This window comes from Oncorhynchus mykiss, chromosome 5, assembly GCF_013265735.2.
Source record: "Oncorhynchus mykiss isolate Arlee chromosome 5, USDA_OmykA_1.1, whole genome shotgun sequence".
NCBI lineage: Eukaryota > Metazoa > Chordata > Actinopteri > Salmoniformes > Salmonidae > Oncorhynchus > Oncorhynchus mykiss.
The window spans coordinates 69,187,862-69,209,100 of NC_048569.1; the positions used below are offsets into that span (position 1 = coordinate 69,187,862).

The following is a 21,239-nucleotide window of genomic DNA, read 5'->3' on the forward strand; positions in this document are numbered from 1 at the left end:
TCCATTCAAATTTGTATTGTCTTGACATTGTACATTTCACAATATTCTATATATGGAAAGTATATCAAAAACCGGAACTGTTATTTTAAAGTAAAAAAATGTTGCAGTCTCAATTCTAACCCAGGGTTTGGTTTAAAGACCAAAAATATAGATTTATAGCTTTATTTTCAACCTGACATATACCTAATGCACTGTAATGGTAAATATTATACAACATATCTCGTATAATACCAAATAAATGTTTCAAACACTAGAACTCCATAAATGTATCAAGCAAAATAGAGGAATGTCAATCTCTGTTCAAAAATAGAAATATCTGAACAAAAGTATCACTCATTTTCTAAATGATCAAAAGAGCATCATAATAATCTCAAAAGTGGGCTCGAAATAACCACTGAAATACGACCACAAATAGTAAACAGTCTCCCAATTACAATACAGGCTGAAGTAGTCTTGCAACAAAATCTCTTGATAGGATATATATAAACACACACATTCACACACACGTTTCTCTATATAACAATGTTTTGTTAACGGTCCTTCTTAAATAATTACTTATGAGTAAAATAGATTGTCATGAGAAACAAGTGGGAATTCAAAAATGTTACATTACAGCGCCATCTGGTGGTTTAAATTATCACCATACATGGTTTGAGTCTAAAACAAAAACTGTTCCATAGAGAGACAATCACAAAATGACAAGTCAGACTCATGGATTGAAGCTGAAATTGAATCCCTAATTTACAGCATTAATGGCAACAGTTAGTGTAATCGTGTCATTTCTGCCAAAAGCAAATAATGCACTAGTGTATATTTAGGCATTGGCACTAATCAAGTAAATAAACAATACATGCATCAGTCATACTGATAATGAATGGCAACATCAGAGCAGCCAGGTGCAACAGCAGTGCAGTTTCCACCAACTCAAGGTCAGGTGTGGAATTTCTGATTGGTATAGGAACACTTTCAATATTGCTTTTGAATAAATACATATTCTTAATTAACATGAATCTTTGTGTAAGGCTTCACATCTGACAAAACATTCATAGCACTAAACACAGAGCAAACGTATCTCCATTTTGTTGAATAAGCTAACATCTCCATAAGGGTCGGGCTCACTTCAGAATTGAAATGGAGAATGCCTCAAATTCCAATTTAAATGTTGAATTTAAATAGTAAACAGAAAACAAAATTGCAATTCAAACTTGACTGAAAGGAAATGTAATTGAGTTCAGAGAAATTCAAATGCCTCTATTCTATATTAGGTGGTCTATACAAATATACATATTGGACATGAAACATGTCATTATATACATGCATATAGAATTGTTAAAACAATTGATTTTTCAGGACAAACTGAATGATCAAGGGAAACAACCTGTAAGTGAATATTCAAAGTTTTTGTATTTCATTAAATTGAATAAATTTTGTTCAATGAGGAAAATACATTTCCCAGAATGCATTAGTGTAACCCTGCAGTTGACCCTGAGGACTTCAAAAACAAGCCAAACAAATGAAATGGTTGGCAAAAATATAATTGGCTATTCTAAGCACCAAAGTTATAAACATTATTTCCAGAGAAAAGTTATTATTTGGTGTCTGGAACTGTGAGATTCAATGAAACTTATGTTGTATGACGAGTGAAATTTCCTTGGATTACTTTCTGTCACACAAACTCTACATCCCGTGGAGTGCAGCCAATTCAACTCTAATTTCAACTCATGAGTTGAATGGGAGTTAATTTCAAACTGAAATGAGCCCAACGCTGATCTCCATCAACATGACTTAAAACCCCTTGGAGACTAGACGACACAAAATACAGTGGCTGAACATTTGAAATGTCTGGGTTCATAAAAAAAAAAAAAAAAAAGTAAAAGTAAATTATTTGCTAAATATATAACTGCATGTTTGCTAAGAGGTTAACTTTTGGGAAAAGCAGCAATTTTACAATTTACCATATTGGCATTGAAAGTGCATTTCAAATGAAAGAACATGGTAATTGTATCCAGGCTGGAAATAAAATTTATAAATAAAAAATAATAATATATATATATATGGTTCACATTTCTGTGCTCTATGTTACCCTGATTTCCAATGGGTTTGTCATGAAACTAAAAGGATAAATAAGGCATCTTTGTGAATGACAGAGGCCATTATATGTCTCACTCACTCCATGCTCTTTCAAATGAATAACGCAGTCTCTCAATATCAGTCAGACTAGTGTAACAGAAAAAAAATTAAGTAAAACAAAAAGTAAAAAGGCTTGAAAGAAACAGGAGGTTGTGCTCTTCCTAAACACATTCAATAGATTGGCGAGTGTTGTCGGTTCAGTAGTTCAATGTGATGTCAGTCACAGCCCCTCAAGAGTCGACTGCTGGGTTGGTCTGGAGGTGACAGCTCCAGGAACGCGGCTTCAGCAGCTCTAGGAAAGAGGGCTGAAAACAAGACAAAAAAAACATGGCATGTAAAGACTTGGTTGAATCTAAGGTTGCATCTCAATTGTTTCAAATATTTACTCTCCTTGATCTGAACAGCTATGAAATATGAGCCTAAAATGAATGTTTTTCCTAGATGTGCAGTGGTGTATACCTCCTGAAGGGGGCAGTAGCGCTGTGCATACCACTCCTGAGAGTAGAGGCAGATGATGACCCCCTGACCGAGGAACAGAGCAGTCCACATGATCACGTTCCAAATTGGGCCTTTTCTCCGGTCATGAAGAATGAAGTTAAACATCACTGCCAGGTGAACAGCACAGTAAAGAAGATGAGCAGTTAGGATTGGGAGTCAGAAAAAAACTTCTGTTTTTATATTGTGTCTGTTGTATTGTAATGAAGGTAAGGTCTTACTTCCGAAGCACATGAAGAGACAGAAGAGGACTGGGTAGAAGAAGCCGAAGCAGATCGCCAAGATGTACTCATGCACTACTGCAGACATAGTGAAGACCAATAACATGCCTGCCGCCCGAAATCTCTTCTTCGACATCTGTCAGGGAGTGGAGTAGGGGGAAAAAAAAAAACAGACCAGAGGGTTAAGACGGGCATGAACAAAATTAAATCAAAGCTGCTCAACTGGCTTGCTTGTTTGATATTAGAGTTACACAGCAATGGGAGGGATACTTCATAAGTATTGTAAAAACAGAGAGATTAACATTAATGCCAAGTGCAACAATAACACTCACCCATAGGAAGTCACAGTACACATAGTAATACAGCCAGTCGTGTACCACCACATTCCAGGTGCGGTAGTAATTGGCAAAGGATGTGGAGTTCCACCAATCCTGTGAAGCAAATCAATATATTATTTTAAAAAAAGAACACAGCAAAGAGCTGATTGAGGCAGTGTAGTGAACACTGTGGCACTACTGCGCTGTAAATCTAGTCAGTGATTGACTAAGTGAGTAATATGGCCGAGGAAAGGCATCTGCCTGTGTACCTTGTAAAACATCCTGTCAGCAAACCGCAGCATCTCAGCAAAGGCATTGAGCCAGCAGTGCAGGAAGGCAAAAAAGGCCAAGAAGAGAACCAGAACTCCTAGAGAGAGACACACAGATGACATATGATTTCCCTCCATTCATTCAAATATTTTTGTAGTTAGTTAACAGAATCATCCAGACAGAGTGATCCAGAAGACAATATAGTGAACATGCAGGAGGAATACTGTGGTGCCGATGACACAAGCTACAAGTGAGGATGTGTTGACTGGAGTTACCTGGCAGGATAGAGTTGAACACACACAGGACCATGGCCCGCAGGTCAAACAGTTGCTGGCTGATGCTGCGGAACTGTGGGATGCAGAGGCGCACAAACACATAGTAGGCATAGAAGAGACATCCTAGAACCTGAAAGACGAGAGAGAGAGAAACTACATAAATGAACTGATCTCCTGCTCTTCAACTATGCTCAAGTATTCATTTAGATTCTCAAATCATACCTGTAATAACTTAGAGGCCACATAACTCCACCTGATGGTGGGATTCCTGCAGAGGGAAACAAGAGTTTGAATGTTTACAGAAAGGCAAATAGCGCTCTTGCAGCTGAGTATAACATGCAAGAGGTATGTTAATTTAAACTAGGTCTTATGTCATTCCACTCTGCTTACCTGGGATATTTATCTCTGTAAATAAGGGTGGGAGCAAAGAGGAAGTAGATATAGTGGCTCAGCTGTGGGATGAGTGGAGAGACTGGGGAGGAGCCTGGAGAATAAAAAAATAAATAAAAAAGGGAACTGAATACATCTACAGACAAAAACAATATAAGCTAGTGTATATAAATGATTCATAAAAAAAACAGTTGCTTACTGGATTTGTCTTTTGCCAAAGCCAGAACTTTGGGGACATTCTCCCTGATATAGGAGTGTGCCTTCATCATCAAGCGCACCTGCAGGGAGACAGCACATGTTGTCAACCAATCACAATGCATGTCCATCAGTAGACTGAACATCAATAAAACAAAGAACATGTCATTCCCCGGGCAGTCCTGCATTTGGAGTACCTGTTCCAGGATGATGATGAAGCAGGATGCAGGGGGAAAGCTGTTCTTCACCACCACAAAGGTAGGCAGGAAGCCTAGGCCCAGGCCCTGATAGAGCAGGAAGAGAGCGCCCAGTAGAAGAGACCACAGGGTCCCATGGCGGGACTCATGGTAGTGAGAGGCCCAGGTGTGGAACAGGCTGTAGGGCACCACCAGCACTGAAAGGAACATGCAGATCCAGGTAATCACCACCAGGGGGAACTGTCCAAATACATAGACCAGCAGGTCAAAGTCGAGCACCAATCTGGGGAAGAGGGGGGAATGAAGAGTCAATACACAAGTGGTAGTTTATATTTAAAGAGAGAGATCAGTAAAGAGTCCGTGTTACACCTCACCTGCCTTCATCGATGAAGTCAACCACCAGGGTGCTGAGGATGAAGAGGATCAGCAGGGCAATGAACATGTGGTAGATGGTCCGGATGTGGTTCACTTCAAACAGCTCACTGTGAAACAAGAGACATAGACCATGATAAACATAAACAATACGGAACCAGCAACATTTCAGTTTAAGCACAATGTATATAGTGTTCGATGAGGGAGCTTTTTATCAAAAGCAGTCACACAGTCTATTATTAACTCGTCACTTACTCTAACAAGGACCTCCGGAACACAAACTGTTTGCCTTGGCCCTGGGATGACCCTTGGAGATGCCTAATAGAATAAAAATCATTGACAAAATATTAGTTAAATAGATGTTGACCTCTGACATAGTAAGAGAGTAGGTCAGAAAGGAGAAGGGTGGAAGGCAAAAGGGAGCAGTGAGGAGCTCAATACCTGAGCTTACTCCTCTCTTTATCGGACAGAGGAGGGGAGAAGACAGCAGGGACAGGAGCAGGCTCCAGGCTGGCCGATTCCTCTATCAGACTGTCCATGAACTCCAACACCTGGGAGTCAAACTGCCTCATCAGGTCAAACTTCAAGTGCTGTAAACCAGATACACATCCACAATCAGCAAGTCATAGGGTTCAGTTAAATGAAAAGGACGATTGTGAATTTTTATTTAAATCCATATCATAAAGACAAATATTACATTGACAAACATGTCAGAACAGAAAGTAACCATTTGTAGCTGGAGATAATGATGACCCTTTAAAAATATATATATTTTAAGGATGACCTCATGTCCAGAAAGACTGTGGTGACTGTTCTGTCTATTTGATCTGTTTGCACAGTAGAAGTTAGTTGACCTTTATACTAAACAAACTGCCCTTAAAAGATCCCTTTAAGAAAACAATAATCCTCTTCCTCATTCTCTCTTCCTCTTACATTGTGTGAAAATAAGGGCGCTCTCTGGGTTTGGGTGTCCTGTACAGTAAAGACAGGACGTGTTAATTTCACCCATCTATTATAATGCGATAAGATGTGAATAACACTTCATAGTTCAGCCAATTACACCATACATGTTTCAAGTGGCCCTCTTCAATTTGCACTTCCCAATTAATTGTGAAACTTTCGTTTGGACACTCAGTCACCGAGGTTGACCCCTACAATGCATTTCAGTAATTTCCTCACTGGTATGCAATACCGATGGACTCAAATCAGACAAGGGTTTGGACGTCATAAAAGCAGAACTGAATCTTGCTGTATCTTTCCATTCTCCAGGCATGAAAGTGGGAAAGATGGAGATTAGAATAGCCTTGGCTCACTGCTAGTTGTTAGCTATTTTTCTAATGCACAAATAATGACAGGATTTGAAAACAAACAGTCAAGGCAAAGCAGCTCGCCAAGTTAAAATGATAATTTTACAGCTCACATAGGCTTAAGGAAAATATTGAATCAGTCCTGTAGGGATTTGGCAGTGCAGAAGCAAGGCACAAAACACTTTAAAAAATATATATGATTATGCACATCCACAAACAGTGACAGAACTAAGAGGAGTTTGTTGAATCATTGGGACTCAAACAATGGATGGGTGACTTGTGAGAATAGACCACATTGTTTGGAGGATTTGACATCAGAACTCAGAATCTAATCACAGGCTCAGAACAAATTTGACCTGCTGACAACACATTCTGTTTTAAGTCTCACCTCTGCTTTCCTCTTCAGTTGGAGTTTCTTGCTGATGAGTCGCTCCACTTCCATTTTTCCTGAAATAGATGGAGAAAATGTCATTTACGCAAAGCAATAAAGCGTGGATCAGGCTTTCGTATTCATTCAGTTCCAAAGTCTACCAGTGCCAGTGAGGAATATGAATCCTAAATGACTTCAGGACCAATACAGTTGCCAGGTTACCCAAGAGGAAGAGGAGGATTAATATAGGCCTACTATGAGTAAACAATACCATGTTAAATATTTACATAAATGCCTAAATCAATATAGCGGGTGGACAATTGGCCATTATTCCCCATGGGAAATAATAAGCACAGTCTCAGGGAACCTTAAGGACAAGGAACAGAGCTAGCTGGGGTGTGGTTAAATCCATTTTTGTCTTCAAACAGGATCAAATGAGTAGTACGCTACCATGTAGCCTTTAGACCGGATATAGTTCTACAGATAACAACTGACCTTTGAATGCTGTTGAAAAATAATTTTATAAGAAATGTAAAAACTTTAATGAACTAGGCAACAGGACAGGTCAGGGAAGTTCCATGAGGCGCTTAGTCATTTGAGAGTCATTGAAGACTGGTCTTGAGAAACAAATGTAACCACTATAAAGACATGACTAGTGAGAAACACCTGCTGGGGTTTAAGGAAGTGCCACTGTACAACCATTCAAACACACCCATGACTGAATGACTGTACTTGGGGTTAATCCAGGTTATCTTCACTCAGAATTTAAACAGGTTTGACCATTGACTATGTGGAAATAAAACAATGACATTTGAGAGCTCAACCCATGACCTAAGAATTGCACCATCTATATTGTGATAATGTCACCCACATAGATCATTCTTACTCATAAGCATAAACACTTTCCAACTGTTCAACCACCTGTGTTGCATTTAGCTCTGACACCTGTTAATCAAGCTCCATTCTCGCACCATTACTGTGGATCTCTCCATTGCAAGGGTTCTCTCCATTGCTGCCCTCTCCACCCATATCATCCAGGTTTGAAATGGTGGACATCTTAGGTAAAGCGCTGCGGCAGCGCAGGACACTGTCATCCCCACTCTCCATCCTGTAAGAGAACAAAATGTTGGATATGTTTACACACACAAATCATATTCACCCGACAAGCTAGATGGAGCTCCACACAATAGTTAAAACAATTAAACTTCCTAGTCTTAAAAAACCTGATAACGCCAAAGTGTGAAAACATCAGTGGCCATTGAATGCATTTTTCAATTAATGTATACAACTGTCAATAGGCTTAAAAATAGTGGAAGACAAGCGATGATCTCTTTGCTTACTTGCTTGATTGCGAACTGACCTCATTGGAACTGAAAGACCTGGTCTGTCAAAAAGTTAGTTGAGGGTCAGCGGACGGTTGTGATTTTCTGAGCATGCCTTGCTAGCTGGCAGCAGTCAGATTTGTACAGAGCCAATAATATAATAATGTTCGAACCATCATGGATAAATTGCTGGCTTGCGCCAGTGATCACAGTGTGCCAGGTATTCAACAACAAGCTATGCTATGCTATGTAGCTAGTGCCCTGGATATACGTCACAAACTTGCTACAATCGAGCTAATCAAGTCACACAAATATCTGTTCTTATGAGAGTTCAAATTCTGTGGTTCCATCGCTCGAGAAAACGTCAGTCAAGCGCGAGCTAACTAGCAAAGCTTGTCTGTCAAGTTCGGCGTTTGGTGTTTTTTTTTGGTTAGCGAGATAAGGAATTGGCTAGCAAGCTATATTGATGCTACTCACCCTTCACTGAGCCGTGTCTTGAAATGAAACCCCCGTGTTAATCTGTTACTTTCAATTTTCATCACATTCTCATCTCTTCAATGTTGAAAAAACGTGATGCGATGATGTCCCTTCTTTTTCTACGCCACCACCCCGCCTCTAAATGACGAGAGGGTCAGTCCCAAATCAATCATCTATAGTCACTCGGCCTATTAGTTTCCCTCTCCAGACCAGGATGCTGGCTGCAACCTAGTCTCAGAGCATTTCACAATATGCTGTAAGTAAATCCGAGCCACTCCATTTAGTATGATATGTTAAGTTTCGCATGGTGTGTATTAATTTGTGGATGTCCGTCATCCATTTCATATGATATATGAGTTACAAATTTGTATGATATGTTATGAATTGCAATTAGTACAATATGCTACGAATTTGAAAAACGTATATGTTAAAAATTCCAATTTGTTGTGGCTAATGTTAGCTAGGTTGCTAGGTTAAGGTTAGGGGAAGGGTTAGCTAACATGCTAAGTAATTGATAAGTAGCTAATTAGCTAAAATGCTAACGTTTTCCATGTCGAGATTCGAATATGTAACATTTGGGATGCTAGACGTTTGCATTACGCTACCATTTAGCCTTTAGACCAGATATAGTTATACAGATAACAACTGACCTTTGAATGCTGTTGAAAAATAATTTTACAAGAAATGTAAAAACTTTAATGAACTGGGCAACAGGACAGATCAGGGAAGTTCCATGAGGTGCTTAGTCATTTGAGAGTCATTGAAGACTGGTCTTGAGAAACAAATGTAACCACTATAAAGACATGACTAGTGAGAAACATCTGCTGGGGTTTAAGCAAGTGCCACTGTACAACCATTCAAACACACCCATGACTGAATGACTGTATCATGATGGTTCAAACATTATTATATTATTGGCTCTGGACAAATCTCTGACTGCTGCCAGCTAGCAAGGCATGCTCAGCAAATCACAACTGTCCGCTGACCCTCAACTAACTTTTTGACAGACCAGGTCTTTCAGTTCCAATGAGGTCAGTTAGCAATCAAGCAAGTAAGCAAAGAGATAATAGCTTGTCTTCCACTGTTTTTATGCCCATTGATAGTTAGGTATACATGAATTGAAAAATGCATTCAGAATTTAAACAGGTTTGACCATTGACTATGTGGAAATAAAACAATGGCATTTGAGAGCTCAACCCATGACCTAAGAATTGCACCATCTATATCCTGATAATGTCACCCCACATAGATCATTCTTACTCATAAGCATAAACACTTTCCAACTGTTCAACCACCTGTTAATCAAGCTCCATTCTTGCACCATTACTGTGGATCTCTCCATTGCAAGGGTTCTCTCCATTGCTGCTCTCTCCACCCATACCATCCAGGTCTGAAATAGTGAAGCGCTGCGGCAGCGCAGGGCACTGTCATCCCCAGGATACTAAAATGCTAAAGTTGTCCATGACGAGATTTGAACATGCAACCTTTGGGATGCTAGACGTTTGCGTTATATATCATTTTTGCCTTAAGTAAGCTTCTGTCTTATGTAACCTTACCAAATGTAACATATAATACTAATGTCAGTTTCCTGGATTTACGTTTACTATATTACGTTTAATCTATGAGACCATGCTGGTATAATGGTAAACATGTGCTATAGCGTGGTGAATTAAATCTGTCTACATGGGTTTCGAGCAATTTGGGAAATTACATTTTATTTTCTGTGCCAAGCTGTCCATGTAAGAGACCTCAGTCAGAAGACACACTGATACTGTCCTCCATAGCTTTAGGCAAAATATCACCAAAGTTATGTTGACCATGGAGAATGGTGAGAGAGAACATTGATAACAGAATGTTAAACAACAGTCTTTGTAAACTACAGTATATAACCTGTCAGAAATGTCCAGTTGATCAACTACTAGCCCATGTTAGGTAAATTAGGCTAATCAGCTATTTAAACCTTGTAGTTATCATGGCCAGATTGTGCCCATGGGGTCCTTGACCCCCAGGGGGACCACATTGATTTTGTTGACTCACTCAGGTATCATATGAACACAGGAGCGATAATGTGTAGAATTACAGGAAATTAGTTTAAAAACTGCAGCCTAGGAAATGTGTGTGACCGACGTGTGTGACCGGACCTTCTCAAATAGTAGTTGAGTACCCCTGGTCTAAAAGCATGGTAGAAGGACCGGATGAGTAATGGGGAAGTGACACCACAAGAGAAAACGCATTCCTACACATAAGTTCTCAATGTATGAATGTGTAACCTACTGCACACTGTCTGTATGAACAACAGTTTTACCCAGCATGGGTTTATTGTCCTGCAAATTATGTTCTGTAATACATACAGCAGCCTACTACAACAGTTTTCCATCATCTTACGAAAACCATTTATATAATTCACTGCACATATTTCGGTTAATTCCATTTGTGACAACAGGGTGTACTACTGTTTACTGCATTTGAGGTATAAACCATAAAATGTGTGCTCAAGTTATTGAAATGTCACTTCAGTTTACTTTACAAACATTTCAATTTATAACAATTTGAAGTTTAGACCATCCAGATATTGGTGTTCATCAAGACTTCAGGTATTAGTCGACAGGAATAAAAAAACAAGACATCAAATAATAGCAAAGACATACTTACAAAAGCTTAACAATTAAATACAACATCCACATGAATCTAATATGAAGCATATATACACACAGTACATCACTAAGAAAAATGAATCATTCAAAAAAGATAGAAATGCGGGAGATAAACACAACAGCTTTATATTTTTCTTTATAAAAGACACATATGATAAGATTAACAAATAACTCAAACTACATTTTATTATATAGCTCTAGTTTTTATCACAATTACACAAATGCTAAAGCTATCACACAAAATTATGATATCTCTTTCTTTTGTCCTGAAGAGGAATTGCACCCAAATGTTCTTGACCCATACACTGGTCAGAGCGTGCTGCTTCTCTATGGATAAGCTGAGGCTACAAAAAGCACAAAGGTCCCAGGACAGCTCTGAGGTCTGTGTCCCAGTGGTCTCCCCTTCCCTCCATACGAACATCCCTGAGGGGCAGCAGCTCCATGTCCCCTCTGTGGATCTCTGTGCTTCCCCTCACTTGTACCTCCACCTCCACCTGAGTGACAAACATGGGAAAACAAGCTGAAAATACCTGGCTGTCATTACAGTACACAACATTGTTCTCACATTGCAATAGCCCTGTCGTCTTTTTATTGGTCTTGACTGACATCAAGTGGCCAGGCCATGAATTACAATGGTTGTGTAGAATGAGTTGTTCTGTAGCTGACATAAAACAACAAATGTAATTGGTGTGTATAAAGGGTTACATTGTTCTTTGGGTCTTACTTCACAACCATTCTTCGATACTGTCATATAGCTTGAACCAATCTCCCCACCAGAGTCTCCCAGAAAGTGAAGAACCCTGTTTGTTGCATTTTTCCTGATTTCTCTACTATTGTGGTTAAAAGGGCAGGCGATGGTCAGGTGCTGAGAGGCAGAGTGGCTGTGTAACCGTAGAAATCGGAGCTGGACCACATCAAGACCAGCATACTCAGACTACAGTAGGAGGGGGAAATTATTTGGATCAGTTACAGTAATGTAGTTATAGATGAATTCTAAATGTAACATGCAGTATGTCTTACCTTATAGCCACCATCAAGCTGGCTAAACCACTGGATATACTTTTTTGACATGTTTTTTTCTGGTTCCCATTTTCCTATTATCTATAGAAAGATAAACCACAACATGCCTTTTCAAAATGAAAACAATACGTGTAAGTGAGAAATGGTGTGACCCATAATTGATGCTCACCAGAAAGCCTTCCTTAATATTCTGCTCAAGGGAGAGGCAAAGTTGTAGATAAATCATTCATACTCAGATATTCTGTGCAGCCCCTTTCCCCAGTGTCCTGATGCCAGGACCAGCTACTTACCTGTGACTGGACAGGAGGTATACAGGTCATCCCTCCTGCAGTGAAGTTACAGAAGACTTGCACGGCATCAAATGGGCAGCCCTGGTTAGGGTCCATGTAGAAGTGTCCTGGAAAGATCCGACTTTGTTAGTTTTACAAAACACATTACTGGACAAATGACTCTAGCTGTAAAAAGGAGGAGAGGAGGTTGGCTTTCACTAGATCTGTTACCTACATCAGCTCAGTGTTCAGTCTAACTGCTACCTGCTGAGCTCTACTCACCATCCTGCAGGTGTGGATGAATCAGCCCCAGCTCGTGGCAGGTGGTTGCAGGGCTGTCTTTGCTGCCCTGAGGCCAGCTGATGGAGCTGCTTGGCTTCTGGTCAGGCAGTGAGGTAAGCGTTCTCCTGGTCATGGCCCGAGTTTGCTGGGAAAACAGGGCCATCCAAAAACCGACTCACAATAGGTTTTACTAAAAAATAAAGACTGATACATCATCAAATCACATTTTATTTGGTCACATGCTTCGTAAACAACAGGTGTAGACTAACAGTGAAATGATTACTTATGGACCCTTCCCAACAATGTAGAGAAATAATAGAAAAGTAAAATACATATTAATATATTTAATTATAAATACACAATGAGTAAAGATAACTTGGCTACATACACAGGGTACCAGTACCGAGTCAATGTGCAGGGGTACGAGGTAATTGAGGTAGATATGTACATATAACTAGGACTAAAGTGACAGATAATAAACAGTAGCAGCAGCGTATGTGATGAAACAAAGTTAGTGCAAAAAGGGTCAATGCAGATAGACCAGATAGCTATTTGGTTAACTATTTCATTAACTATTTAGCTGTCTTATGGCTTCGGGATAGAAGCTGTTCAGGGTCCTGTTGGTTCCAGACTTGGTGAATTGGTGCCGTTCAGTAGCATAGAAAACAGTCTATGACTTGGGTGGTTGGAGTCTTGGACAATTTTTTGCGCCTTCCTCTATACCGCCCCAGTGATGTACTGGGCTGTACGCACTACCCTCTGTAGTGCCTTCTGGTCGGATGCCAAGCAGTTGCCTAACCGAGCGGTGATGCAGCCAGACAAGATGCTCTCAGTGGAGCAGCTGTTGAACTTTTTCAGGATCTGAGGGCCAATGCCAAATCTTTTAAGCCTTTGTGTTGGTGTGTGTGGACCATGATAGATCCTTAGTGATGTGGACACGGAGGAACTTGAAGCTCTCAACCTGCACCACTAAAGCCCCATCGATGTGAATGGGGACATGCTCTGCCCTCCCTTTCCTGTAGTCCACGATCAGCTCCTTTGTCTTGCTGACGTTGAGGGAAAGATTGATGTTCGTCTGTGATCATGCCTACCACCGTCGTGTCGTCGGCAAACTTAATGATGGTGTTGGAGTTGTACACGGCCACGCAGTCGTGGGTGAACAGGGAGTACAGGAGGGGACTAAGCAAGCACGCACATGTGTTGAGGGTCAGTGTGGCGGATGTGTTGTTACATACCCCGTCAGAAAGTCCAGGATCAAGGTGTTCAGTCCCATGCTCCTTAGCTTAGTGATGAGCTTGAAGGGCACTATGGTGTTGAACGCTGAGCTGTAGTCAATTAACAGCATTCTCATATAGGTGTTCCTTTTGTCCAGGTGGGGAAGGGTAGTGTGGAGTGCAATAGAGATTGTGTCATGTGGATCTGTTGGGGGATCCAGGGTGTCTGGGATGATGTTGTTGATGTGAGCCATGACCAGCCTTTCAAAGTATTTAATGGTTCCATATGTGCTATGGGGCGATAGTCATTTAGGCAGGTTACCTTAGCGTTCTTTGGCACAGGGATTATGGTGGTCTGTTTCAAACATGTAAGTATTACAAACTGGGTCAGGGAGAGGTTGAAAATGTCAGTGAAGACACGTGCCAGCTGGTCAGTGCATGCTCTGAGTACGCATACTGGTAATCTGTCTGGCCCTGCGGCCTTGTGAATATTAACCTGTTTAAAGTTTCTACTCACATTGGCTATGGAGATTGTGATCACACAGTCGATCTTAGTCCTGTATTGACGCTTTGCCTGTTTGATATTTTGTTGGAGGGCGTAGCAGGATTTTTTACAAGCGTCCAGATTAGTGTCCTGCTCCTTGAAAGCGGCAGTTCTAGCCTTTTGCTCAGAACAGATGTTGCACGTAATCCCATGGTTGGGATATGTACATATGGTCACTGTGGGGAGGACGTCATTGATGCACTTATTAATGAAGTCGGTGACTGATGTGATAAACTCCTCAATGCCATCGGATGAATCCCAGAACAAGTTATGTGCAGGAGTGCAGGTTATGCAATTGTTTTGAGGAAACATTTAGTGTGGACTGTGGCGTATGATTCCTCCATTTTACAGTATAATAAAGAGGTATAGATTACAATAAATCGGGTACCAACTTTTTTGGATCCTCTTCTTTTACCAAGGGCTCCAGGTCGCCTGTTTCTTGGACGGCCAGGAGGACCTGGTTTTCCCTGTGACATAAATGGGGGCTTGCATTTACATGGGATCCATTATGTACTGTACTCTGCATTCTGGATGATTAAGTTACTGTTACTAATGTGGATCATAAGACTATAATGAATAATATAATTCTACGTACTGGTTGTCCACGCACACCTTTCAGTCCCTTAACTCCAGGCATTCCTTGTATCCCCTTCATTCCCTGTGAAGAGCATGGTGGATTTAGATGGAAACCATGGAAATATACCCAACAATAGACATTAGAATGCGAAATGGTTACTTACCCTATTTCCAAAGAGACCCTGTAAAATAAAACAAACACAATTTACCAAACAAGACTTCAAAATGTCATAATTTTAGCAAACTTATACTGGAAGAGACTCTAAGAAGGTTTGTGAAATATGGACAAAATACATACAGGTAGACCAGGGAAGCCCTTTTTCCCAGGTGGACCACGAGGACCAATGTCGCCCTATAAATTACCAATACATTGACATAAACTGATAATACATTTGTGCTGTTACTGTTGTGCAACATGTATCAGGATATAATTCCTTTAAAACAATTCATATGGAAAAGAGATACCACCAGCTAACCTGTATGCCTTTTGGGCCTAGCTGCCCTTTATTCCCCGGCAGTCCTGGATTCCCCTAAAAGAAAACAGACTGAAGAGTCATCTGCTCTCTAAATATGAGGTGTGGTTCATTGATTTCCAAATACATTCCAAATGACCTACTTTGATTCCTCGCGGTCCAATATGTCCCTGCAGGCCTCTGCCGCCTGCCTGACCCTGAGAGATAACAGATATAAAGGAGCGATGATGTGACCACATAGAAAACTAATACTGTTGTTTTACTCTATAACATACTGTAGGTGTTATTGAGTGTTGAGACATATACAGCACCTTTGATCCATGCTGGCCAAACTTCCCCTTTGCTCCTCCAAACCCTGGAATACCCTATGCAAAATAGCAATATCAGAGTGCTTAGTTATCAAGCATAAGAAAAAATGTTTGAGAATATAGACAAGGAGTTATAAACATTAACGTAAAGGTTTCACATGTATTTACCCTTGGCCCCATTGGCCCTGCAGGTCCTCGTTTTCCTTTTGATCCAAGATTACCCTTGACAAAACATTGGTGGAAGGTTCTGAATGTAAACCATGGCAAAATAAAGATGTTTGGCCAAATAGCTCTTGTTGTATTTCTATGTACATGCACTGTTGGATATCTCACTTAGTCAAACACAGGTCGTACCTTTGACCCTGGTGCTCCGTGACCACCACTCAATCCAGGTTGTCCACTTTGACCCTGTAACATTAATCATTAGAGTAGGGCTGCATCAAGTTCCAACATACTGTGTACTTATACAGCCTTAAAAACACTATGCTTAAGTCAAGTCTGTATTTCACTCACCATCTTCCCTGGTAGACCAGGCCTCCCAGGGGTTCCTCTGTAACCAATATCACCCTGGAGACAAATAGAATCAAAGGAAGATCTATTAGACAATATGTCCTGGGGCTACTGATTGACAAATATATACATTAAGGTTATGCTTGGGAACCAGACAATGCTTACATTATCTCCTTCATTTCCTTCAACCCCCAGCAATCCATCCAAACCAGCAAGTCCCTGAGATAGAAAAGACTAATGTAACAAACACCTCAATAGGATCAACATCATCATAACACATTATATTGTATTTTCTGTGATAGGATCATGCCCTATAGGGATACTTGCTGGCTTTCCAGATCTTCCAACTGGTCCATCCGGTCCCAATGGGCCTTCTTCTCCCTATAAGCAAGAGGAGGAAAATGTGGCGCAGAAGAAAAGTTCAAATTGTACTATTGACTCTTCGCTTCAATACATTGTGGGGGAAATCATTGTGGGCACGGTTGGGGAGTAACAGATTACATGTAATCTGATTGCAAAAAACTGTAGCTGTAATCATTTACGTTACCAGCTAAAATAATGTAATCAGATTAAAGATACTTAAAAAAAAACTAGATAACTTCTTGGATTACATGTTAAATTCACAAAGGATGTTTGTAAAAAAAATACATTATGACACCTTTCTGTTTTCTCAAGGACATTCAATTCAGCGCTGAAAAAGAGGCAAGTTTAAGTTTGTTCCACCTGAGCAAGTCTGAAAATAAGTCAGACTGCTATGATGACACCCCAAATGCATTTGATGGATCCCTTTTGTCTTCTTCTAATTCCTTAAAGGGGGAAGTAATCCAAAAGTAACAAAGTAATCAGACTGATTTACTGAGTTTGGGTCATCCAAACTCCATTACTGATTACAATTTGACAGGTAGCTAGTACCTTTAATGGATTACATTTAGAAAGTAACCTACCCAACCCTGATTGTGGCGAGAGGGTTTGGTAGAGTGTAGAGCAAGCATTGAAAGAAAGAACTGATTAAACTCACTGGTTTGCCTCTAACTCCCCTGCCTCCCCTCTTTCCTGGGCTGCCATGCAATCCCTTCATCAAAGATAAATGAGAAAATCAGGTCAGACAAAACCACTTCATATGAAGAGTGTGATATTTCAAGAGGGATTGTGTACTGCATGACAACCTCTCACCTTTGGCCCTTCTATTCCTTTACCACCTTTCTCTCCAGGGGCACCAGCAGGCCCAGATCTGCCTTTACCTCCTGGAGACCCGGTGAACCCCCTCTTTCCCAATGTCCCCTGTGTACAAACATCCACAAAACATATTACAACTTTAATTGAAAACAGCTAGTAAACTGTATTAAATCAAAATGAAATATCCCACCATTTTGCCTCCTGTTCCAGACTCTCCTTTCTTCCCCCTTGGACCTTGCAATCCCTGAGAAAAACATAAAGGAAGGAGAAGGAGAGTAGATGTGGAGGCTAAAACGATGAAAAAAAGTTGAATTGTTATTTATTTAAAAGTTGTAGAGCAAAACATACCACATCTCCTTTGATACCACCAGCCCCAGTCTTTCCCCTCTCCCCATAATCTCCCTGGGATCAAACACAAATTGTATTAAAATTGCATCATGGTAACTCAAATCCATATAAACTGGTTAAACAATATGAATTACTCAACATCCTTAAGGTATCTGGATAAGAGCATATTCTAAATGACTAACATGGTCATGTAAATGTAACAGATTGAATGGTGCATTACACCTTAAGTCCACCAAGTCCACTTTTTCCATCGACTCCTCTTTTTCCTGGTAAACCCTGCAATGACAGGACATTAAGTGTCCTATTATGTATTCTCAGGTTAAATTAACTCTAAATAATGTGCCTTGAAATCTGTCCTTACTGTTGGTCCTTTTGGTCCAACTAAGCCTGTAGGCCCAAACCTTCCAGGAGGCCCCTATAACATCAGAGAGAACACACCAGTCAGACACTCATTCCCAACCCAGAACATCTTTCTCAGCAACATTTCAGCTTCATACTGTACTGTATATTTACAAATAGTGGTACCATAACAACACTTACTGTAGTTCCGGGGAGCCCCTTCTCTCCCTTGGCACGGCCTCTTCCAGTGTTGCCCCCTGGTCCGTAACGCCCAGCGAGACCTGTAGGGCCTCTGATGCCCGGCTGGCCCTGTCAAGACACATCCACATCATTAGGAGACACAGAAATCAGGCAGGAATCTCATCTCATTTCAATCAAATTTATGGATTTATGTGGGATTGAAAAAAATGATCTTGTTTGATGATTTGTGACTCACCTTAAGTCCTGAAGCTCCTTCTTTCCCTCTGTCCCCTGATGGCCCTAAGTATCCCTGTGAATCAGAGGACACCAGCATTAGCTCCTTTTTAAAGATACAGTGCCTTGCGAAAGTATTCGGCCCCCTTGAACTTTGCGACTTTTTGCCACATTTCAGGCTTCAAACATAAAGATATAAAACTGTATTTTTTTGTGAAGAATCAACAACAAGTGGGACACAATCATTAAGTGGAACGACATTTATTGGATATTTCAAACTTTTTTAACAAATCCAAAACTGAAAAATTGGGCGTGCAAAATTATTCAGCCCCTTTACTTTCAGTGCAGCAAACTCTCTCCAGAAGTTCAGTGAGGATCTCTGAATGATCCAATGTTGACCTAAATGACTAATGATGATAAATACAATCCACCTGTGTGTAATCAAGTCTCCGTATAAATGCACCTGCACTGTGATAGTCTCAGAGGTCCGTTAAAAGCGCAGAGAGCATCATGAAGAACAAGGAACACACCAGGCAGGTCCGAGATACTGTTGTGAAGAAGTTTAAAGCCGGATTTGGATACAAAAAGATTTCCCAAGCTTTAAACATCCCAAGGAGCACTGTGCAAGCGATAATATTGAAATGGAAGGAGTATCAGACCACTGCAAATCTACCAAGACCTGGCCGTCCCTCTAAACTTTCAGCTCATACAAGGAGAAGACTGATCAGAGATGCAGCCAAGAGGCCCATGATCACTCTGGATGAACTGCAGAGATCTACAGCTGAGGTGGGAGACTCTGTCCATAGGACAACAATCAGTCGTATATTGCACAAATCTGGCCTTTATGGAAGAGTGGCAAGAAGAAAGCCATTTCTTAAAGATATCCATAAAAAGTGTTGTTTAAAGTTTGCCACAAGCCACCTGGGAGACACACCAAACATGTGGAAGAAGGTGCTCTGGTCAGATGAAACCAAAATTGAACTTTTTGGCAACAATGCAAAACGTTATGTTTGGCGTAAAAGCAACACAGCTGAACACACCATCCCCACTGCCAAACATGGTGGTGGCAGCATCATGGTTTGGGCCTGCTTTTCTTCAGCAGGGACAGGGAAGATGGTTAAAATTGATGGGAAGATGGATGGAGCCAAATACAGGACCATTCCAAAAAAACCTAATGGAGTCTGCAAAAGACCTGAGACTGGGACGGAGATTTGTCTTCCAACAAGACAATGATCCAAAACATAAAGCAAAATCTACAATGGAATGGTTCAAAAATAAACATATCCAGGTGTTAGAATGGCCAAGTCAAAGTCCAGACCTGAATCCAATCGAGAATCTGTGGAAAGAACTGAAAACTGCTGTTCACAAATGCTCTCCATCCAACCTCACTGAGCTCGAGCTGTTTTGCAAGGAGGAATGGGAAAAAATTTCAGTCTCTTGATGTGCAAAACTGATAGAGACATACCCCAAGCGACTTACAGCTGTAATCGCAGCAAAAGGTGGCGCTACAAAGTATTAACTTAAGGGGGCTGAATAATTTTGCACGCCCCAATTTTTCAGTTTTTGATTTGTTAAAAAAGTTTGAAATATCCAATAAATGTCGTTCCACTTCATGATTGTGTCCCACTTGTTGTTGATTCTTCACAAAAAAATACAGTTTTATATCTTTATGTTTGAAGCCTGAAATATGGCAAAAGGTCACAAAGTTCAAGGGGGCCGAATACTTTCGCAAGGCACTGTATACTGTAAACTCACAGGAAGACTGATTCTGAGCCATCACAATCACATTTTTAGAAAAAACACAACACCTACTTCTTTCCCCAGTGGGCCCTTTGGTCCTTCTTGACCTTGGTGGCCTCTGTCTCCCTGGATCCCCTTTCCACCTCTTTCCCCCTGAGCGCCCATCTTCCCCTTTTCACCCTAAGATATTCAAATGTCATATTGATCCTTTTGTCGGTTGAATATCCCAGTTATTGTCAACCATGATCAATAAATCCTGTGATACTCACCGGTAGCCCCTTCAGTCCTGGTGGCCCCATTGGACCCCACAATCCAGTCGGGCCCTAAAGCACAGGAACACTTGTCCCTTCTTATGCAATCATTGTCTTTACCCATTGAGGATCAATGGATTTACATCAGACTCTTTAGTCAAAATCTTATGCCTGTATTTTGGATTACCAAATCTAGATTTAGAATAAATAGAATGACTAAATAATCAATACAGTATAATCAATCTACCTCCTCACCATCGACACCAGCAACTCCCTTCTGTCCGATAGCTCCTCTGGACCCCTGCACAAACACAGGATATTTCAGAGGATTATAAAAAGACACTGGATACAGCTGATGCCCCAATGACATGGATAACGACAGAATATACAGTAGTATAGAGTATAGTTGTACCTTATCCCCATTGTCTGCCAATGGCCCAATACCTCCCTGTGGTCCATCTTTACCCTAGAATTTAAGGACATTCACAATGTGAAGATATCAAAATTAAAGAAAATGTCAATCGCCCCACAATCGTTGAGAATACAGCAATCAATCAAATCGTCAAGGTAACTTACTGGGTAACCTACAACTCCACGGGGCCCAACTAATCCTGGGGGCCCCTTGTCCCCTGGTGGCCCTTGGAGGCCCACCTCACCCCATGGTCCTATATTGCCTGCTATGCCCTGTATAAATAAGATCAATACACATCATTAAGAACATAAACTCTGAAATCAAGTAATTAACACGACATGCTCTAGTCTAATGCTAAAACCAGGGTGTTT

General features: G+C 40.7%; 2 protein-coding genes and 1 long non-coding RNA gene across 14 annotated transcripts in view; 1 reads left to right on the forward strand and 2 right to left on the reverse strand.

Moving 5' to 3' along the window:
• Positions 1 to 10,398, reverse strand: soat1 (sterol O-acyltransferase 1). Of its 2 annotated transcripts, XM_021604066.2 has the most exons (16): positions 8,339 to 8,476; positions 7,511 to 7,647; positions 6,558 to 6,616; positions 5,304 to 5,452; positions 5,118 to 5,180; positions 4,865 to 4,972; positions 4,491 to 4,773; positions 4,298 to 4,376; positions 4,099 to 4,192; positions 3,931 to 3,976; positions 3,709 to 3,838; positions 3,433 to 3,530; positions 3,179 to 3,277; positions 2,847 to 2,982; positions 2,590 to 2,735; positions 1 to 2,435 (listed from the first exon to the last, which is right to left on the reverse strand). In XM_021604066.2, exons 1-16 carry the CDS (start codon positions 8,398 to 8,400, stop codon positions 2,361 to 2,363), a joined length of 1,764 nt encoding a protein of 587 aa, XP_021459741.2. In that variant the 5' UTR covers positions 8,401 to 8,476; the 3' UTR covers positions 1 to 2,360. The 2 variants fall into 2 exon arrangements, with proteins under 2 accessions (XP_021459741.2, XP_021459742.2); XM_021604067.2 differs by lacking the exons at positions 7,511 to 7,647; positions 8,339 to 8,476 and adding an exon at positions 9,660 to 10,398.
• LOC118964640 overlaps positions 8,521 to 21,239 on the forward strand; it is a 25,929-nt gene continuing 13,210 nt past the window's right edge. The window contains exon 1 of the long non-coding RNA XR_005051844.1: positions 8,521 to 8,594. This is a non-coding gene — a long non-coding RNA (uncharacterized LOC118964640). The remainder of the gene's footprint in view (positions 8,595 to 21,239) is intronic.
• si:dkey-21p1.3 (collagen alpha-1(I) chain) overlaps positions 10,626 to 21,239 on the reverse strand; it is a 30,183-nt gene continuing 19,569 nt past the window's right edge. For 8 of the 11 annotated variants that reach the window (XM_036978227.1, XM_021604065.2, XM_036978225.1 and 5 more), the window contains 30 exons: positions 21,033 to 21,140; positions 20,869 to 20,922; positions 20,704 to 20,757; positions 20,475 to 20,528; positions 20,278 to 20,385; positions 18,488 to 18,541; positions 18,253 to 18,360; positions 18,074 to 18,127; positions 17,935 to 17,988; positions 17,713 to 17,766; positions 17,555 to 17,608; positions 17,362 to 17,469; positions 17,207 to 17,260; positions 16,516 to 16,569; positions 16,354 to 16,407; positions 16,192 to 16,245; positions 16,033 to 16,086; positions 15,847 to 15,900; positions 15,682 to 15,735; positions 15,514 to 15,567; positions 15,374 to 15,427; positions 15,196 to 15,249; positions 15,062 to 15,079; positions 14,917 to 14,979; positions 14,714 to 14,788; positions 12,564 to 12,708; positions 12,303 to 12,409; positions 12,013 to 12,093; positions 11,717 to 11,926; positions 10,836 to 11,486 (listed from right to left, as the gene is read on the reverse strand). In XM_036978227.1, coding sequence (XP_036834122.1) covers positions 11,337 to 11,486; positions 11,717 to 11,926; positions 12,013 to 12,093; positions 12,303 to 12,409; positions 12,564 to 12,708; positions 14,714 to 14,788; positions 14,917 to 14,979; positions 15,062 to 15,079; positions 15,196 to 15,249; positions 15,374 to 15,427; positions 15,514 to 15,567; positions 15,682 to 15,735; positions 15,847 to 15,900; positions 16,033 to 16,086; positions 16,192 to 16,245; positions 16,354 to 16,407; positions 16,516 to 16,569; positions 17,207 to 17,260; positions 17,362 to 17,469; positions 17,555 to 17,608; positions 17,713 to 17,766; positions 17,935 to 17,988; positions 18,074 to 18,127; positions 18,253 to 18,360; positions 18,488 to 18,541; positions 20,278 to 20,385; positions 20,475 to 20,528; positions 20,704 to 20,757; positions 20,869 to 20,922; positions 21,033 to 21,140 — 2,253 coding nt within the window. In that variant the 3' untranslated portion in view covers positions 10,836 to 11,336. Of the gene's footprint in view, positions 11,487 to 11,716; positions 11,927 to 12,012; positions 12,094 to 12,302; positions 12,410 to 12,563; positions 12,709 to 14,012; positions 14,498 to 14,713; positions 14,789 to 14,916; positions 14,980 to 15,061; positions 15,080 to 15,195; positions 15,250 to 15,373; positions 15,428 to 15,513; positions 15,568 to 15,681; positions 15,736 to 15,846; positions 15,926 to 16,032; positions 16,087 to 16,191; positions 16,246 to 16,353; positions 16,408 to 16,515; positions 16,570 to 17,206; positions 17,261 to 17,361; positions 17,470 to 17,554; positions 17,609 to 17,712; positions 17,767 to 17,934; positions 17,989 to 18,073; positions 18,128 to 18,252; positions 18,361 to 18,487; positions 18,542 to 20,277; positions 20,386 to 20,474; positions 20,529 to 20,703; positions 20,758 to 20,868; positions 20,923 to 21,032; positions 21,141 to 21,239 lie in introns of those variants that run through there. The other 3 variants (XM_036978226.1, XM_036978228.1, XM_036978229.1) reach the window with 3 other exon arrangements.

Coding starts and splice junctions, on each gene's coding strand:
- soat1 (XM_021604066.2), bottom strand. CDS start 8,400: ATGAAAATTGAAAGTAACAGATTAACACGGGGGTTTCATTTCAAGACA. Junction 4,377..4,490: donor TCATCATCATCCTGGAACAG/GTACTCCAAATG, acceptor GTCTCCCTGCAG/GTGCGCTTGATGATGAAGGC. Junction 3,278..3,432: donor CTGACAGGATGTTTTACAAG/GTACACAGGCAG, acceptor TTTGCTTCACAG/GATTGGTGGAACTCCACATC.